This window comes from Stylophora pistillata, chromosome 13 (genome assembly GCF_964205215.1).
Source record: "Stylophora pistillata chromosome 13, jaStyPist1.2, whole genome shotgun sequence".
NCBI lineage: Eukaryota > Metazoa > Cnidaria > Anthozoa > Scleractinia > Pocilloporidae > Stylophora > Stylophora pistillata.
In genome coordinates, this window is record NC_142531.1 from 1729518 (window position 1) to 1747500 (window position 17983).

Sequence of the window (17983 nt, forward strand, 5' to 3'; positions counted from 1 at the left end):
TCCTAGGGGACAGGGTGAAAAAAGCTGGTCGTAACTCCGCTCAAAAGACTGAAAAAAAAAAAAATAAATAAATAAATGAATAACAACAATGGGAAACCCAAACAAAAATAGACGGAGGAGAAACACATATAAAATGGAGAGAGTCAACTACATCGGCTAACATTTCTTCATAAAGGCACTTTTTACATGTTGGCTGGCAGAGTTGGTAAGAAACATCGTGAGTGCTGAGGGAAAAAAAGGAAGTGGGGAAACAGGTTCAAGCTTGTCAACATCAAGAGGAATTTGTTTGACGAGGCCCAAGCCTTCGTTTACTCAATTATATGTTTTAATTTATTTTGTTTTTGAAAAATTATTAGAACAGGACGTGGGAGCCTTTTTTTTCTTTATTTCTGCCTTAAAACAGTTGCTTAGGAAAGTGTTCCATCTAAGCATGTTTGTGGAAAACCTTGAGGTTTCCATTTGAATCACTCTAGCTACCTCAATCATTTCAATTTAAAAGTGTATGGACAGGGCATCATAGGTAGAATTTGACTGTTTTCATTATTATTATTATTATTATTATTATTATTATCATCATCATTTTATTATTTTACCACTGTATATTATTTTTGAAACGTCGAAAAGAGTGGCACTTCACATGGGCATATACGATTGCCTTAACACCCGCTGAACATGAGCCAGTAACATTTATTTCGGGAAGCTGGTATTTAACCAAGACAACTGGACAACTGCATATTTTGTGCGAAGGTCCGTCACACTTCATAGGGAAACCTTTGAGAGGCTCACTTGTTGAAGGAGAATGTCTGGAGAGGCAACCCATCATATGACCGTACATGGATCGCCGACAAAATACGTTAAGTTGAATGTGGGAGGATCTCTCCATTACACCACCATCGGAACACTCACCAAGCAAGATAGCATGTTGAGAGCCATGTTTAGTGGTAGACTGGAGGTTTTGACAGATACTGAAGGTATGCTGTGTTCTAAGATATTAGGATGTAGGATACAAATAGCTGTCAGCCATAGTTTTCAGTCTCGCTGCCAAAGATAAACCAAGCTATATTAAACAATTATTTGCATGCGAAGCACAATAACACTGACATAATTTTGGCTGCGTCGGAGAAATATTAATGATTGATACATAATACTGTCAGCATTCGTACATTCTCACTGTATACCTATGAATATATTTCTAAATAATGTATTTTAAAAGAGAATCTCACATTCTGCCCTTTTATTCCTTTAGTTTCTATGGGATTTCCCAGTGAAAAGGTTATGAATATAGCGTCCATGGTTATCGAGGCAGAATGCATGCATTCGGTGAGACTGAATTTATTCCAAAGAGTTTGATTCGGTTTTGTGTTATTTGTCACAAAAGAGACACCATTTATACAAATGAATACATCTAGAAATATCTCTTGCTCAAAAATAGTAGTGTCTCATTTGCTCACATTGCTGAAAATATGAGGAGAGTAGAAGCAAAACATTGGAATAAGAAAAACTGAAATTTGGAGGGGCATTTGGAGGAGAGTGCATCAAACTCCACACTTAGCATGAGTAAAAGGTGGTGGTAGTATAGTGGGAAATACCTATATTTCTGAATAAGCCCATGGGTAATATGATTACAGAAATGCCAGGGTACAAAGTTAACAGTGAGGTTTTGTTTAGCAAGTGGTGTATTCAAACCCCTCATAACTTCATTCACTACTTTCAAGCAGTGGATTTGGCTTAGGAATTGGGGATTTCAAAGTGAAAACATACAATGTAAACTCATATACAATAAGTCTAACAATAACAGTAACATTTATTATTTGCATTGCACCTTTTCTAGAAAATATTCAAGGAAATATACTAAGAAACTAAATAAGGAAAGATGGGGCTTAAAAGTAATGCAGATTCAGGCAATCTTCTCACCCCTTTTTAGTCTCTCCTTCTACATCTAGTTACCTATATGGTGATTGAGATAGAAGAGTTTTGCCTTAAAAAAATCTTGTAAGTAGGTGAAAAATTGACCCTCCTTGCAATTGGTAAATGGTAATGACAAACCAAGATTCTTTCATTTGAAACTTGGTTGGACTTGAGCATTTTCATTCGTTTGATGGAAGTTGCTTTGGACGAAATGTTTATATGTGTAACAATGATGTTTTGTAAGGAAATTAGTCTCAACAGGTTCTCAAAGTTCCCTTGTATTCTTGGAGTAAAAAAAATGAGGCAATACCTGCTTTTGATGGAAGTCTCCTAATCTTGTTGATAACTGGCAAGACATGTTTGAGATGATTGTTATGTTATTGTTTAGGTTGGATTCTTATCGATCGCTGTGGAAAACATTTTTCCCTCATTTTAAACTTCTTGCGCGATGGAACTGTACCATTACCACAAAATGAAGTAGAGTTGCAAGAAATCTTGATTGAAGCCAAGTATTACTTGATTGAGCAGCTCATTGAACAGTGTGAAAAAGCACTTGAAAAGAAAAAAGAAGAACATGACCCTATCTGCCGTGTTCCACTCATAACCTCATCCAAAGAGGAAAGGCAACTTGTCACTGGTAAAAAGGTCTGTTAAAGTTTTATTGTCTTCAGTTGGTATTCAACCCAGTGATCCTTATCCCTTTAACTCCCATCCGTGACCAAGAAAAAACATCTCCCTACAATAATAATATAATACCAAGCAGACAAGGGATGATAATAAAGAAATATATCAATAATAATATAATACCAAGCAGACAAGGGATGAGAATAAAGAAGTATATCAGTCACAGGATTTATTAGTTGATCTCGATACAAAATTCTTCAAACTATCTTCATAAGAATAGTTGAATGGTCGACAGTGAGGAGAATAATGAAAGGTGACCTTGGGAGTGAAAGGGTTAAGAGTGACCAACATTGTGGATATTAATAACTTTACTTTTGACAATGAAGCTATTTTAAATAAGAATAAAGACAATGACTTTATTTATTATTAAAGTGCACCAAAACCCAAAACTTTTTTGCTTAACGAAATAAGCTTATTTTTTGGAGTATTTCTGTGCAAAAAGTTTTGAATTTGCTCAAATCTTTAATTTTCTGTGCCCAGTCAAAATACAGAAAATCGGCCGCCATCTTGCCCCATGACCGAGTTTAAAGAGGAATGGCTGTAGCAGGTAATGTGACGTCAAATCGAGAACACGAAAGTCTGCTTTTCACACATTTTCACTTGTTTGGGAAGGTTGTCGTTGATATTCAAAATATGCTGACTAGGTGTGTTGTATGAGGAATGTATGAAGCGCGATACCCTCTTGCAAATTTCGCATGTTGCTACATCCTTCTACAACACACTTAGTTGGCATATTTTCGGACAATATTGACTACAACCTTCCCAAACAGGTAAAAATGTGTGAAATGAAGACTTTCATGTTCTTGATTTGACATCACATTACCCGTTAGAGCCATTCCTCTTTAAACTTGGTCGTGGGGCAAGATGGTGGCCGATTTTCCATATTTTGACTGGGCACAGAAAATTGAAGATTTGAGCAGATAAAAAAACTTTTGGCACAGAAATACTCCAAAAAATACACTTATTTCGTTAAGCAAAAAAAATTTTTTGGGTTTAGGTGCACTTTTAGACTGTCATTATAAAAGAACTTCATGAGTGAATCATTTAATATATTTACTTTTATATATTTTACTTTCACATATTTATATTGTATCATTAAAATATTTTCATCAATGTAATATTGTAACAATCTTTGTACTATTTTATAATAAGAATAGTATTGTATTGTAGGTCCACATCAGCCCTATGGGCTGCCTTCATTTAACCTACATTAATAAATAAAATGATGATGATGATGATGATGATGATGATGATCCTCACAATGATACCCCTGAATCACATATAAAGGCTACGAGAATAGAGCAAATGATTATTGTTCACTATTTTATCAATTTTGATTTATTGTAAGTATTATGTATATAGTTAGTTTTTATATTAGTAGCGAAGAGCCAGTATGTGGAAGTATGCTAATAAAGGTCATTATTATTATTACTATTATTATTATTATTATTATTATTATTATTATTAAATGATCACTAACTAAAGTTTGCTTTTGTTTGTTAAATAATTTCTTCCTGTCAGCACCTAAGGAAATGTATAGAGAACAGTATAGTAAATATGCATTCTGATGTTCTGGTGTAAAGGATTCATAACAGCTCACCAGTGGGATAATGTATCGAGAACAGTATAGTAAATATGCATTCTGATGTTCTGGTGTAAAGGATTCATAACAGCTCACCAGTGGGATAATGTATAGAGAGCAGTATAGTAAATATGCATTCTGATGTTCTGGTGTAAAGGATTCATAACAGCTCACCAGTGGGATAATGTATAGAGAACAGTATAGTAAATATGCATTCTGATGTTCTGGTGTAAAGGATTCATAACAGCTCACCAGTGGGATAATGTCATTGCATGTTATCATCCTTGGGTAAAATATATTATTTATTTCATCAAATTGTGAAATTTGACAGGCTTTTAAATCTCATTACACCAAAGAGTCTTGTTGGAGTGAAAATGTGACCAAACAGGACATTCTCAACAAGGATCATCACAGTTTGTAGGTTAAAATAAGAACTGAAAAATTTGAAAGAAATGTTTATTTTTATCCCTTTCTCTACAGCCTGTGGTGAAACTGTCGTATAACAGATCAAATAACAAATATTCATACACTGGGTAAGTTTTTAAAACTTGTCACTCCCAATAGCAATAAAAAGATTCTTACCTGGTAGTTTTTCATAGAAAATCTCTACTGCATACCTGAGGGTTGTACCTTTAGGTAACTTTATTTGCCATCTTTCTTTATTTGGAATGGTGAATGTTTGAAAAACAAAACAAAAACAAAACAAAGTGCCATGCCGCCTTAGACGAAGGTCAAAGTAAATTGTTGTTTGTCTTATCTTGCAGACAGCCCACCATATTACTTGTATGAATTTATACTTGCTTTTTTAATAGGAAACATACTTTTCCAGCAGCTTGGTTTGTCCCATAGTTTTTACCTTGATTAGAGAATGCGAGAGGCTAAACGTTCCCCCGCTTTGTTTGTCTCGCAAATCCCTGTTTATTAATGACTTAACGTATCTCGAGCGAAACGGAAATAATGGCATCTCTTGTTTTTATTTTTGTTTTTTTGGTCATCAACAGTCAGTCAGATGATAACTTGCTGAAAAATATTGAACTCTTCGACAAGCTGTCGCTTCGATTCAATGGAAGAATTCTGTTTATCAAGGACTTGATCGGCAACAACGAAATCTGCTGTTGGACATTCTATGGAAACGGAAAAAAGCTTGCTGAGGTGTGCTGCACATCAATTGTCTATGCCACAGAGAAACCGCAGACAAAAGTCGAATTTCCGGACTCAAGAATTTACGAGGAGTCTCTGAACGTTCTTCTGTACGAGCACAGAGGAAATGGAAACTTTCCCGATGCCGAACTACTCAGCGCAACTCGTAGAGCCGTCGGGCCACGAGTTATTCCGGAAAATGACGACGATTCGTCAAGAAAACAAGACAAAAACCGATGAGTTAAGAAGCCAAACACCTTTTATGAAGTCTTCAACTGCAGTAACTTGCTGCAGTAACTTGATTTTTTTACTGCACTGTCCGGCATTTACACCAGAATTCGTAACTTTCAACATGAAATCCAGCTATCTCAACTAATTCAGCTAGTTCATGTTGGATTTTCTCCGTTTGTGAAGAAACTTTTTGGAATACTTGTCTCGTACGTGTACACACACGTTCGGTTGTGGTTACATCAGATGGATGAATGGCGTGTTCATTTTGAGGAAAGCTTATAATCAATTCTTTAATTTTGTGCAGAGGTTTTTTGCGTGTTTGTTCGTCATACTGTGGAGTCGTTAAGGAAACCAAGCAGGAGCTCAAAAGGGAGAAAAAATGAAATATAAAACATAGCATTTGCTGCTTTATCTACCACCATATTAATCATCAGGGAACCTGGGATTAACCATACCCAACGAAATACCCTACCCTCCAACCCAGTTTCCCAATCAACTATCCTTTCGTTTTCATTTTGATTGACAGGGTTCACGTTAGACCCCCGTCTCTGTTGCCCAAATATTTGTACCTTGCTTTAATCCAAATTGTGAGAGATCTGTTACTTGAAAAAGATCAAGAACAGCCCCACTCCCCGAAGTACATAATCGTAATAGGGGAATGCCTGGTTTTTAAACGGCCTCTGAAATTAGAGCGATTGCAATAGTACAGGGTTACATATAATCTATTAGCGAGATGAAATGAAACATGAATTGGACCCAGGACTTGTATCGGCTAGTGTTGGTATTAACAAAATGAGTGTGGTATGGGAACTAGTAGTTGAAACCCCTGCAGTTTTGCATAAACAAGCAGAGGCAAGTTATGTTTGAATTGAAATTAAAGGAAGAATCAAAGTCAATCGTCACAGCTTTGGTATTTCCCAGCTTTCGTGTTTTTCCTGTGCGGATTGTATGGTTTGGGTAGGACACCTGATTGGTTGGGTTAGTATCATTACAGCCTTGCAAGAAGAGTTGGTGAAAAACTCTCTAGAAAATATATTATTTGTAGAATAAATATAAATGTAAACTAAGGACTGCCGAGAACCTCTCTTGAACCTCCACCACGTTAACAATTAAAGAAACAGAGAACCTTTTCGCTCAAGATTTCCCGCCGAAATTATGCATGGATGAAATGTTAAACAACTGAGACTGAATGAAAGGGTAAAGAATAATTGAGCAAAATCGTGGCCAGATCCATCCTAACGTCTTGTGAAACATCAGTTTTGTTGATCCCCGATCTGCCGACTGCGTGCAAGTTGCCCGGGGATAGGAGACGTTTGGCCGCAACTTGGGTGAGGTCGCCCCCTCTCCACGCCGAAAAAAAATTAACGGAGAGGGAGGAAGGGTTGGGTGTCAATAGGACTGGGTATTTAGAGGAGATATTCTCAACAATGAATAAGAATATAGACGAAAAAACTCGGCCCCATCGCCTCTCTTGGGTGGAGGAGGCAGTTTCGGCCCGGCAAAGTCGCATCAGCTCGCGTGGCACTCTGGGATATTGTTCGAAGAAACATGGCGGACGGTCCAGCTGGGTTTCACTTCGATGAACTAAACAAAGTTCGGGTTTTAGAGCCTGAAATAAGTCAACAGACACAAGAACTCAAGGAAGAATGTAAAGAATTTGTTGACAGTAAGTTTACTCACTTTAGGATGGGCGCTGTATCGAGCAAAGTGAATTGTTTTGCAAGAAATTTGCGATTGCTTAAATTTACTGATTGCTTTTGTGGCTTGTAGCAACCACTGCTATTCTAATGGATAATTAATCTTTTTATTTATTTAGAAATTGGAGAGTTTCAAAAAATAGTGGGAGGATTTATTGATATGGTCGATTCTCTAGCTAAAGAGGTCGAGAAGGAGAAAATGAAGGTAAGATATACTCTTCCACGATGTGTTATTGTTTACATGTACAAAACATGGATCAAGTCTCCTTGGTGACAGCCAAATAGTTATACTCGCGCACTAAATTTGTTTAAATTTGGTCATGGAAAATGATATGCACAAAGTTTCTGTATTGACAGAAGTTTATTCGGAAAGATTTCCGTATAACCCCATTCCAATCAAGAACAAAGCCGGGAAAGAGTGCCATATTATATAACCCCATACATTACTTATGCATTCCATTTCATCAAGACTAAATATAAAGGTTTCTTTGCAACACTCTATGCATAATTAATGTGTGGGGTTATATTGAACTCTTGCCCAAAGCTGTAATCCCAAAGGTAATCTGTTGTTTTGCCTCTGCTTTCTTTTATCCAAGAATTGTATGCATAATGAAGTATGGGGTTATATGGAAATCTTGCCTTCAAAATGAAAAACAGTATGACTAAGAATGATTCCTTGGGGTGGGGAAGTGGAAAGAAGACTGCCTCACTTGGCCTCAACATTTACATGCTACCAAACAGAATATGGTCTAGAGGTTCTTAGACTCTCTTTACCAAGTAATTTGGATATATCAACAAAGTTGAAATGGTAAATTGGCCACCATAATGATTACAAAAGCTGACGTTTTGAGCATTAGCCCTTCATCGGAGTGGATAGAGGAATTGTGGGTTGTGTGTGCTGTTAAAGGCAGAAAATGGAGCTACGTTATTGGTGAGAACATGGCAACGAGAAAAACACGAATAAATTAGTGGAATGAAAAGCGTTTGTTGATCCCTGTGGGATTTAGACTGCCGGTTTGAAAGATGAGCTTTTGTTCAAGAGTTTTACAGCTTTCCGTGCTACCTAAGTGTAAGGAAAGACGGCAAATTGCCATATGTTGCCATATCTACGGTCTTTCCTGACACTTAGGTAGCACGGAAAGCCGTAAAACTCTTGAACAAAAGCTCATCTTTCAAACCAGCAGTCTAAATCCCACAGGGATCAACAAATGCTTTTCATTCCACTAATTTATTCCTGATTTTCTCGTTGCCATGTTCCCACCAATAACGTAGCTCCATTTTCTGCCTTTAAAAGCACACACAACCCACAATTCCTCTATTCACTTCGACAAAGGGCTAACGCTCGAAACGTCAGCTTTTGTAATCATTACGGGGGCCAATTCTCCATTTCAACTTTGTTGATATATCCAAATTATTTCGTTACCTCCACCGATGCAGCCCCAAACAGTTTCTTTAGAAACTATCAGCCTTTATCTCTTTACCAAGGTGTGGTTTAGAACCAGAAACTTTCAGCAGGGGTTAACAGTGTCGATATGTGGTAAACTTGTGTGGTACTAAAAACCTTTTTACATCTAACTGAAAATATCTTGTCTGAATATGTCCATGGTGTTGATACACCTCATATTACATACTACTGTCTCATTGTCTCAAACCCGAAAGTTGTTCTGTAATAGATTCACCTGCCACCTGAGGCATCAGTACCAGGATTCTGGGTGCCCAAGCACATAAAAATTATCATTACAAGACCCAAACATAAAAATAAGTCATTTGTAATCCCGGGGTTTAGCTAGGCCAAAACCTTTAGCCAGGTATCAGAATGAACCAATTTTGTCCTGTGTAAAGTAAGAGGTTAAATGCCTTGGTTTCCTACTCCAACAAGACTTTTACTTAGTTACCTTGCAGAAAGATTGATGATTGAACTTTGAGCTAGGTTACACAGTCACGAGGAACAAACCTTTCATAATAAGGCTTCTTGCACCTATGATCAGCATCAAAATTAGTTGACAAATCATGTTTTTTTAAGAGTCCTATTTACTGCATGTGATGAATAACAGTCCTGTTTCTGCCATACTCTAACTAATTACCAGACCCCCCTCCCCCATTCAATTTTGGCTAAAAGTTAATGGAATAGTGATAAAACATTGTTTTGGGGGTGGGGAGGGGAAGGGGGAAAATAGGTTAACTTAATGAGGGCAAAAGAAATAGAATTATTGTAATAGGGGGATAAAAAGATCAATGCATCAACAATTTTTTTGCCAATTGTAGCTGAAAATTACTAGCTTATTTTTTACCTAACTTTGCCACTTGTTATTTAATAACCTTACCAGATTTCTAACAGGGCCGTAGCCAGACTTCAGAATGAGATGAGGCAAGTTTTGAGTATGGCATGCCTCCCCCAGAAAATTTTGAAATCTAGAGGCTCAGAAATGTTCTTTCAAGCATTTTCCATGGCACTTTTCTTTAGAAAAGTCAATCTTGTGCAAGTGTGGAAGTTCACTTTTTTATTGGCGAGCGATACTGGTGCAAAAAAAAAAAAAGGCCAAAATCAAGACAAGGCAATTGCCTTGTCTTGCCTCATGCTAGCTACGGCCCTGTCTAATTAAATGAAGCAAGGAAATTTAGCAGTTGATGGATTCATTAGGCACACCCATAAGTTTCATGTGGAGAGGATTTGATATTTACTGTTTGTTGACATGTCATTTGTTGTAATTACTAATGAATGATAATTAGACCTAATTATTGAGGTTCAAAACAGCATTATTCTAAGTTCACAGTGAGCTTGATATTAATTTTTTTGTGTATGTGCATTACTGAAAGCAAAACTAAGATGCTCATGAAGTTAAATCTGGGGATTAACTTTTTTATCACACAATTATTTTCCATAGGCAATTGGCTCAAGAAATCTTTTAAAGTCAATCGCAAAGCAGAGAGAAGCACAGCAACAACAACTCCGAGCACTGATTGCTGAAAAGAAAACACAACTGGAACGGTAAGAATCAAGCACCCAATCAGTCGAGTAGACTTAATCCACCTTGTGTGATTTGGTGTTGCTCTACTCTTAGACAGTATTTTTATAGCATATCCTGATGATTTTGTACTTCTGAAATGAAAACTACAATTAATTTGGTTTTGTTGGATTGAATTCAATGTTCGATCAGAGGTTTCACCTCTGCATTTGCATCATAACTTGTTATCGATTTGAACATTCACTATAAAAGCTAGATCCTTACAAGTGGGTTTTGCTTTGAGCACATCAAGAAAAATGTAAACTGGAAGGAAAAAAAGGAAAAAGAAAACTAAAGGAAAGGGAAAAAAAGAAAGACAAGAAAAGTTGACATGGCCTCAGGGCTCAAACTTTATACCTTTGGACTTGAGAGGAGAAGGTTTATTCATTGCACTAGAAGGGGCAGAATTTTGTAGAAAGTAGATTTGATGCATTTAATTCATGAACTTATTCTATTAATTTCCTGCCCTGTCCCTGGCCTATCAATTTGCTCGTGTACAAACTCTGTTCTGACAAAGTCTTTCTTTTATCACAATTGAGGTATTGACGAGAGCTGTTCACAAACCACTCTGCATTTTATACCACATTGCTTTTTTACTGCAGTACTTTACAACTAAACAACAGTAGGCACATGCAGTCATGGACTGCCTTTTATTTAAAAAATATGTATTAAGATTTGTTTGATATTTCAATTACGGTAGTTTCCGTGTCCAGCATGAAGCTTTACAGAAGGTTGAGGGTGAACAAAATGAATTTATAGAGCAGTTCATTTTACAGAAATAATTATTGTTTATCACAGGTAAGAGGGCAACTTCTTTTTTTTTTTAATGTTTCTGTAAATTATTCAGATTGCATTATACGTATCATTTTCTTGGTCAGAACTTTTCAAAGGCTATTCTGACTTGTGAATACCATTTTTAAAGCTTTCTTAATATGTTGAAAAAATAGCAACCATGAATTAAGCTTTGTACAACTTGCACTTACGGTGACAGTGGTTGCAGGTGATACTTATTAGTAAAGGAGAGAAGAGCTGGGTGCTGTTACTTAACATACTTATAGCTTTTGGTCTTAGATGAGCTAAATAGCATTTGAGCTTGGAGAAGTTTTGTTTATTATGACACCTAAAAAAATTGATACCAGCTTTGAATTCCTTTATTCCCCACAAATGTACTCAGTAGAAGTAAAACTATTTCAATCTGTAAAATATTTTCTATCTTTTTTTCAGATGCTGTCTTTATAACACTACTGTTAACTAACCAGTGGTAAATTACTTGTAAATAGGAATGTTATGGTTCTTTTATCCCACATTAGTAAATTGCAGTATATTGTTGTTTTTGATGCCTGTATTCTGTCAACCATTTGTGAAATAGCATGTCTTTACTATGCTGTTCAGATGAACTTAAAGAAGCCTTTCTGTCACCTTTTGCTCAGTGTTACAGAGCATGTTATTAAAAGAATAACAGTATAACGCATTAAAAACGAACACTGTTTTAAAAAACAAAATGATGTGGAATATGGATAGTTTTTATAATAGTTCAGCTACAGTAAGTAGTTTTATTACACGACTCGGGCAGTCAGAGGGCCAATAACTAAAATCAACCAATCAAAATGCTCTATTGCCGGTCCAATATTCTCTAAGTATTGGACCGGGCAGTGTCCCGAATGGTCCCGAATGATACCGCACCTGTGTCCCTTTGAACTTCAGTCGTATAATAAATCTCTTCTCAACCAAGCTTGCTCGGGACCGTACTGAAAGAATATCGGCCCTCTGTCTTTTTTGTATGGACCTCGCTGCGCTCGGTCTTTACTGTCAAGACCTCGGGCCGATATTCTCCCAGTACGGCCCTTGCACTTGGTTAATAAGATATATGTAATCATTTGTTTCTGTTGCTTTCTTAAAACTATTGTATAAAGGAAAAATCAAAACTGCCCTTGTATTATTTTTCTTCATTTACCTGTACTTAAAATATGATTTCTTGGTTGCAGTTCAACTTACACAAAAGATTCAACTGCTTTTTACTTTCTCTTTGGTTCAGTGATGAGTTTACCCAAACACCAAGGCCCTGTTTCAATTTCTTTTTAACAAACAGACTAAAAAATTTGATTGAGTCATGTCTTTTAATCAGGTTCCTGAAACCTCGTATGAAAAAACACACTGAATTATGGCTAACCCCTAGGCAAAGCTTAGGGGTTGATGGTGTCTTAGTGAGTTTGTAGGTCCACATAAAAGAGTTAAGTCTGGTAACTGATTGTTTTTGCTAAAGACTTGGAACTACTTATCTTATAATCCTGTTAGTTATCTCCCAGGCTGAGTATTTGTCATTGAATCATCTAAAATGGGTTGTAATAATAATAATAATAATAATAATAAAGGTCTTTATTAAGAATTATTGTGCAAACAGACGATGAACTATATAGAATAGATGTTGTGGATGCCCCTCTCTAGCCATTAATATCTTTAATGGCACCCAACATAACACTAGAGATGATAGCAAAGGCATCACACCAGGCTCTCTTCAACTTTGGTGTAAAGTCATCTCCCAGGCCTGTCTCCAGAACCCATATGAGAGATTCACCAACATACTGAAAGAAGAAAGATTTTAAGGGAAGAAAAAATGGAAAGGAAATCTTTAGAAAGCAACACCATCTTAGTAAGGGAATATGTTCAGAGCACCGGGAGGAAACTTTTCATGAAACAAAACTGAGAATGGGAGGTGTAGAAGGAGATAACAGAGAGTACCAATATCTTTTTTTTTTAGTTTTCATCATTTGACAACGTTTGAAATTGCTTCTCCTTCTGAAATGAACATTTTTTTAACAAAGAGAAAAGGGGGATTTGTTTCCGCACCTTTTACCACGGGTTTGGCTTTCTTTATTTGTTTGGGGTGGTGCTAAGCAACTGTAAACTTAGGACTATTTATAAATTACGGCTCGATCTCTACTCCCTTTCACAGCGAATGGGTGAAAAGCCTGACTCGTCCCCAGTCGTCTGTTAGTTTTAATGTGTGGCCGTATGGCGGTGGGAGACTAGCACTACCTCAACGTTGGAATGATGACAAGGAAGAGGAGGAGAGAGTCTCCCTCTTTACCCCTTCTCATCCCTCCCCTCCCCCGTTCTCTTTTGCATCACACCCATATTCATAGGCCAGAGCACCGTTCCCACGGGCGGAACTGCAAGTAACGGGCGGAGCTTTTATCGTCTCCCTCTTTCATCCTTCTTACCCCCCCCCCTCTTCTCTTTTGCATACCTATATTTATCGGCCAGTGCACCGTTCCTACCTTCTCATTGTTGAGACTGCAAGTAACGGGTAGAGCTTTTATCGTGTTCTCGCGTGCCGTAAAGAAAAATGATAAATAAATGGTCTTCTACCTGAAATTCTACTTCCGTAAGCTCAAATGCTGCATGCATCTGTCCAAGTTCTCTTAGCTTAGGCACAAGTATATCCAGTTTATCCAAGTTTTGTACTGCTAGGTCTAACGTGTTCATGATGTTCAAGGCGTGCATAGTGAACATGGGATTTGTTAAGTCGCTGCCGAACGGAAATAGCTCTTGCAAGTGAGGTGCCACGTCAAATAACCTGCAAATAGTAAGAATCAATAGTACTTTTCAGCATGTGGGTTAGTTTTAAATTTTTGAGGACGGTTAAGATAGAACTTTCCACACGACGATTGCTTTAGCTCTTAGCGCTCTTACCCTTCGTCTCGTATATTCTTCGTCTCCCACCCTTCGCTGTTGAGTAAGACAGCCCCACCCGCGAATACCAGTCTAGTCTTCTTACCATCACTAAATTCATTCCTCACTCGCACTAGTCTCCCTCACAGCCTTTTTTTTTTTTGGATGTCACGCAACGCTCCCCCGTTGCGTGACATCCAAAGAAAAGGCCGCGAGGGAGACTACACTTGCACCGAAGGAGGCTTCAAAGAATGATTATTTACGGCCTCGCCAACGTATCAACGAATCAAAAGCCAGCTTCAGTTTCAAACACACTTGTTTTCCTCTAACGGTTTCACCCTTAGGGATCTTTTGTTATTTAAGTACTTGGGTCGACTATGGGAATCAATAACGTAGTCACTGATTAGAAAAACATTATTTTACGCCTCACTTAACCATTTAAACCCGAAGAGTGTCTGGCATTCAATTTCTTTTAACAGTATCATCTCTTAATCTCACATCAACGGTCATCAGAATAAAGGAAATGTCACAAACTAAAGTAAATCCTTCTTATCAGCATCTTAGGAAATTATTGATGGAGAACAGCCGTATATGGAGAATATGCATTTTGATATTAGAGTGTAAAGGAATAATGTTCACTATGAGGAGGTGATTGACTCACTTGTGAAATAACCGTTCACCATGGTACTTTTTGTTCGTTTTGACCTTTTCCCATGAGCCACGGATCAATTCAGTCTGTAGATCAGTCAACTCAGGTGAGTTTTCGTTGCTGCAATTTGAATTCAAAGCGATATGATTCAGTCTCAGTCATTTTGTGATTGTACACAAACAATCCAGTTAATCTCGGTCTCTACGGCTCAGGAAAAGCCTTGTGATTGAACCTTTGTACTCATTGCATACCTATTCTGAACATAACCTCCAGCGAGGTTATAGGTCCCAGATATAATGAGTGGGGTGGATAGGCCAACGGGTCGGCGGATTCTGAAAATGATTTTGCCCGGATTTCGGATTCAGAGCGAAATTTTAACGGATTTGCGGATCCTGAAATTGCAGCGGTTCGCGGTTTCATCGATTTTTTGGGTCCGGATTTTGGATTTTGCTTGTGAGGAAGTTCGGACCGTGGATCTGAACGATCGTCAGAAATGTGTTGTTTCCAGGTAGGTGTATTTTTTTTGTCACGTACGAGACTCACTGTATGTCACGCATCAAGAAATAGTAGCGCACTATGGCCAGCAGGACGCTGTGACATGTTGTAAGCGGGACTTCTCATTGTAAATAATTCTTAAGTTTGTTAACATTAATATTTAAATTGTTGTAGATATATTTAAATTTGTAGGTTCACATCAGCTTTTTAGCTGCCTTCTTGTACTGACCTACATGACAAATAAAGTATGTATGTATGTATGTATGTATGTATGTATGTATGTATGTATGTGTTAGCGCTCTTATCCGTGACACTGTATCGTACTGGTTGAGATTGGCTCGATAGGTGGTTTGCACATTACGTCATTGCCGCCATGTTGGTAGACGTAAACAATAGATATCTCATTAGTTCCTTTTGTTCGTCCACCAGCATTTGTTCCTTTCACCATTGTTACCTGTGTCTCTGGAGATTGGTTGCAAACCACCTTTTGGAAAGCCATGGTCTTTGGCGCTGTTATTGTCCAGTTTTTCACAAGTATATTTGGAAAGTGATCTGAAGGATGACCTTTGACTGATACAAAAGGTCAAGGTGCGTTTTTCTGATACAAAAGGTCAAAAGGTGCGTTTTTCTGATACAAAAGGTCAAAAGGTGCGTTTTTCACCTTTCCACGTGACAAGCAGCAAAGGGATTTGTATTTAACAAATTTTTTTAACGGATTGAAGGATTTGTTTATCAAAGCATAGCGGATCGGCGGATTTGCATACCCCTATTCACCCCCCCCCCCCCTTCACAATAGCAGCACTACTATTTCAGAAATTCAAAAATTCTGCTGCGTAGTATAATCAAGTGAGAAGAAGATGAAAGAAGGAAAAAAAGCAAATTAAATTGAACGAATTGAATAACTTTTGCAACTAATTTTCCGCATAGTTGCATTCAGGAGACGGGCTCCTGGCGCGTTGAAATGATAAAATGATCTGCCGCAATCTTTTCTATAAATAAACCAATGCATGCAAGGAGTGACTGTTTAAATGCTATCCTCTCCTTTGATAAATCATAGTTGAAAGAGGAAAGACTTTTAATGATATTTGAAGTTTTATAAGGAAAACGCTTACACGCAAATCTGAACTTTGATAGGCGAAAGTTTAAAGTCCTATTTTGAATCGCATATTGTGAGAATAGCTCATCGTGATTAGTTAAGATCGACACTTGTGTATGTATTTGGCATCAGTTGCAGGCAGCATGAGCTCAGTGGCAACGGCTCCGATCCAGTTAACTCTGCAGAACAGAATATCGACTTTTTGGGGGCTTAAACGAAATAATTTCATGCAATAAACCAATTAAACTAAAATCAAAAGAATTCAGTCGAGTTGAACATTGCCGCCGGAGAGGATCATATGTTGAGTGACGCTTGAAGTAAAAACATCGACAATCAAAAAAGGCTTCACAAAGAGTGCCATCTGTTTCACCCGCTTTTTTGGTTCTTGATCATCGAAACCAGTGTTAACTAAACATATGTTTCAAAGGTAATGTTGTTTACATTGTTGTCGAGATTGCATACCTGGGTTGTGGCTTATTATCTGGGATGTAAGGGAGATCGTATGATTTTGATGATTGTGTTATTCCCATCTTGTCCTCTATACGGATGTAAATCGCCTTGATCCGGTGCAGTACGTCGAGCGAGGTCTTTTCGAGACTCGGTGTGGATTTTGTTTGCAAATTTTACACAGCACTGAACTTTTGTAATACCAAAGGAATTATGCAAGTTATTAGTGAGCTATAATTACACCCTCTTATGTCGGATTTCAAATTTTGTTTTGCTAATTAATTATTTATATATATAATTCATAGCTAAATATTTTGTCGTAAAAGGTAAAAATATATCAATTCGACCAATCTAGCATTTTCTAAAAAGCACGCAACGGAATGTATTTATAAAAGAATCATTACGGAAGGTTTGTAAGTACCGTGTACCTTTATTTATTTGAGTGAATACATTTTTTCGTAGACACAAGGTTAATTGAGCGAATCTGTTGTCAAAGTAATTTTCTCTTGCGCAAGGAGTTCATTACGTAACGAGCTGCTCTTTCTGGCTCAATCAAATTTGGCATTTGAAAGGGGAGAGAAGGGAATTGTACTCTCCGCCGGCAAAGGAAACCTCCAGCAATTAAATTGTAAGTTGTTTTGTTTCATATCCTGCACTGGCGGCGACTCCGTTTAACTGATAAGAAGATTTCAGGTGCGGTAAAAACTAAAACAAAAAGTTTAAAACTCTAAAAGGAGATTCGAGAAACGATAAGAGTGAACTTGACAAATGACACATTTGTGGCTGGGTTAAATTGGGGATGCAATTGATGCGATTTGCGAGAACTACTGCCTCCGAACTACTACCTCCGAATAGCGACACGAACTAACTGAGAAACTTCCTCTATGTAATGAAAATGATAAATCTTAACTTTAATAGTTATGTGAATAAACCACACAAATTTTTTTGAACTGACACATTCCATGCGAGCGATTTGAAATTGTGATAACATACAACAGCGTACAAAAGGGAAAACAAAAGAAAACTAAAGGCGTTGAATTCATGATTTTGCGTTTGGATCTTATAAGGATAAGGAAATCTGTAGTAAAACAACTGGTTGTAAACAGGGGGATTGAGACGGGCTTTAAATGAAGGCTAATTATTATTGTTTGCCGTGTTTCAGATCAAATATATTAGTGGGCCTGATCCTTCACGTCATACACGTCTTTCCATACATCTCTTATTTTACCACATAGTACATAGGCATATTACCCAAAAGAGTCCCAAAAGCACAATCATATATACGATCCTAAATCACCGATAACACTTAACTCAGGGGTGGATCTAGAAGGTAGGGGTCCAGACTTTGACTCAGAAAACAAAGGTATTTTTTGTTAT

The 17983-nt window shown here is 37.4% G+C and overlaps 3 protein-coding genes across 5 annotated transcripts in view; 2 read left to right on the forward strand and 1 right to left on the reverse strand.

Moving 5' to 3' along the window:
* The first annotated feature begins 680 nt into the window (after positions 1 to 680).
* Positions 681 to 6441, forward strand: LOC111345555 (BTB/POZ domain-containing adapter for CUL3-mediated RhoA degradation protein 3). The gene is made up of 4 exons (XM_022952847.2): positions 681 to 971; positions 2297 to 2553; positions 4655 to 4707; positions 5176 to 6441. The coding sequence occupies exons 1-4, from the start codon at positions 800 to 802 to the stop codon at positions 5552 to 5554; spliced, it is 861 nt and encodes a 286-aa protein (XP_022808582.2). The 5' UTR covers positions 681 to 799; the 3' UTR covers positions 5555 to 6441.
* A 611-nt stretch (positions 6442 to 7052) lies between these two features.
* Positions 7053 to 12175, forward strand: LOC111345628 (intraflagellar transport protein 20 homolog). Its single transcript, XM_022952914.2, has 5 exons — positions 7053 to 7211; positions 7362 to 7447; positions 10128 to 10231; positions 10948 to 11045; positions 11472 to 12175. Exons 1-4 carry the CDS (start codon positions 7094 to 7096, stop codon positions 11027 to 11029), a joined length of 390 nt encoding a protein of 129 aa, XP_022808649.1. The 5' UTR covers positions 7053 to 7093; the 3' UTR covers positions 11030 to 11045; positions 11472 to 12175.
* LOC111345617 (neuroglobin-2) overlaps positions 11334 to 17983 on the reverse strand; it is a 7999-nt gene continuing 1349 nt past the window's right edge. For 2 of the 3 annotated variants that reach the window (XM_088743127.1, XM_088743128.1), the window contains exons 3-5: positions 14581 to 14688; positions 13617 to 13824; positions 11334 to 12829 (exon numbers count right to left, since the gene is read on the reverse strand). In XM_088743127.1, coding sequence (XP_088599253.1) covers positions 12689 to 12829; positions 13617 to 13824; positions 14581 to 14688 — 457 coding nt within the window. In that variant the 3' untranslated portion in view covers positions 11334 to 12688. Of the gene's footprint in view, positions 12830 to 13616; positions 13825 to 14580; positions 14689 to 16621; positions 16866 to 17983 lie in introns of those variants that run through there. The other variant, XM_088743126.1, reaches the window with a different exon arrangement.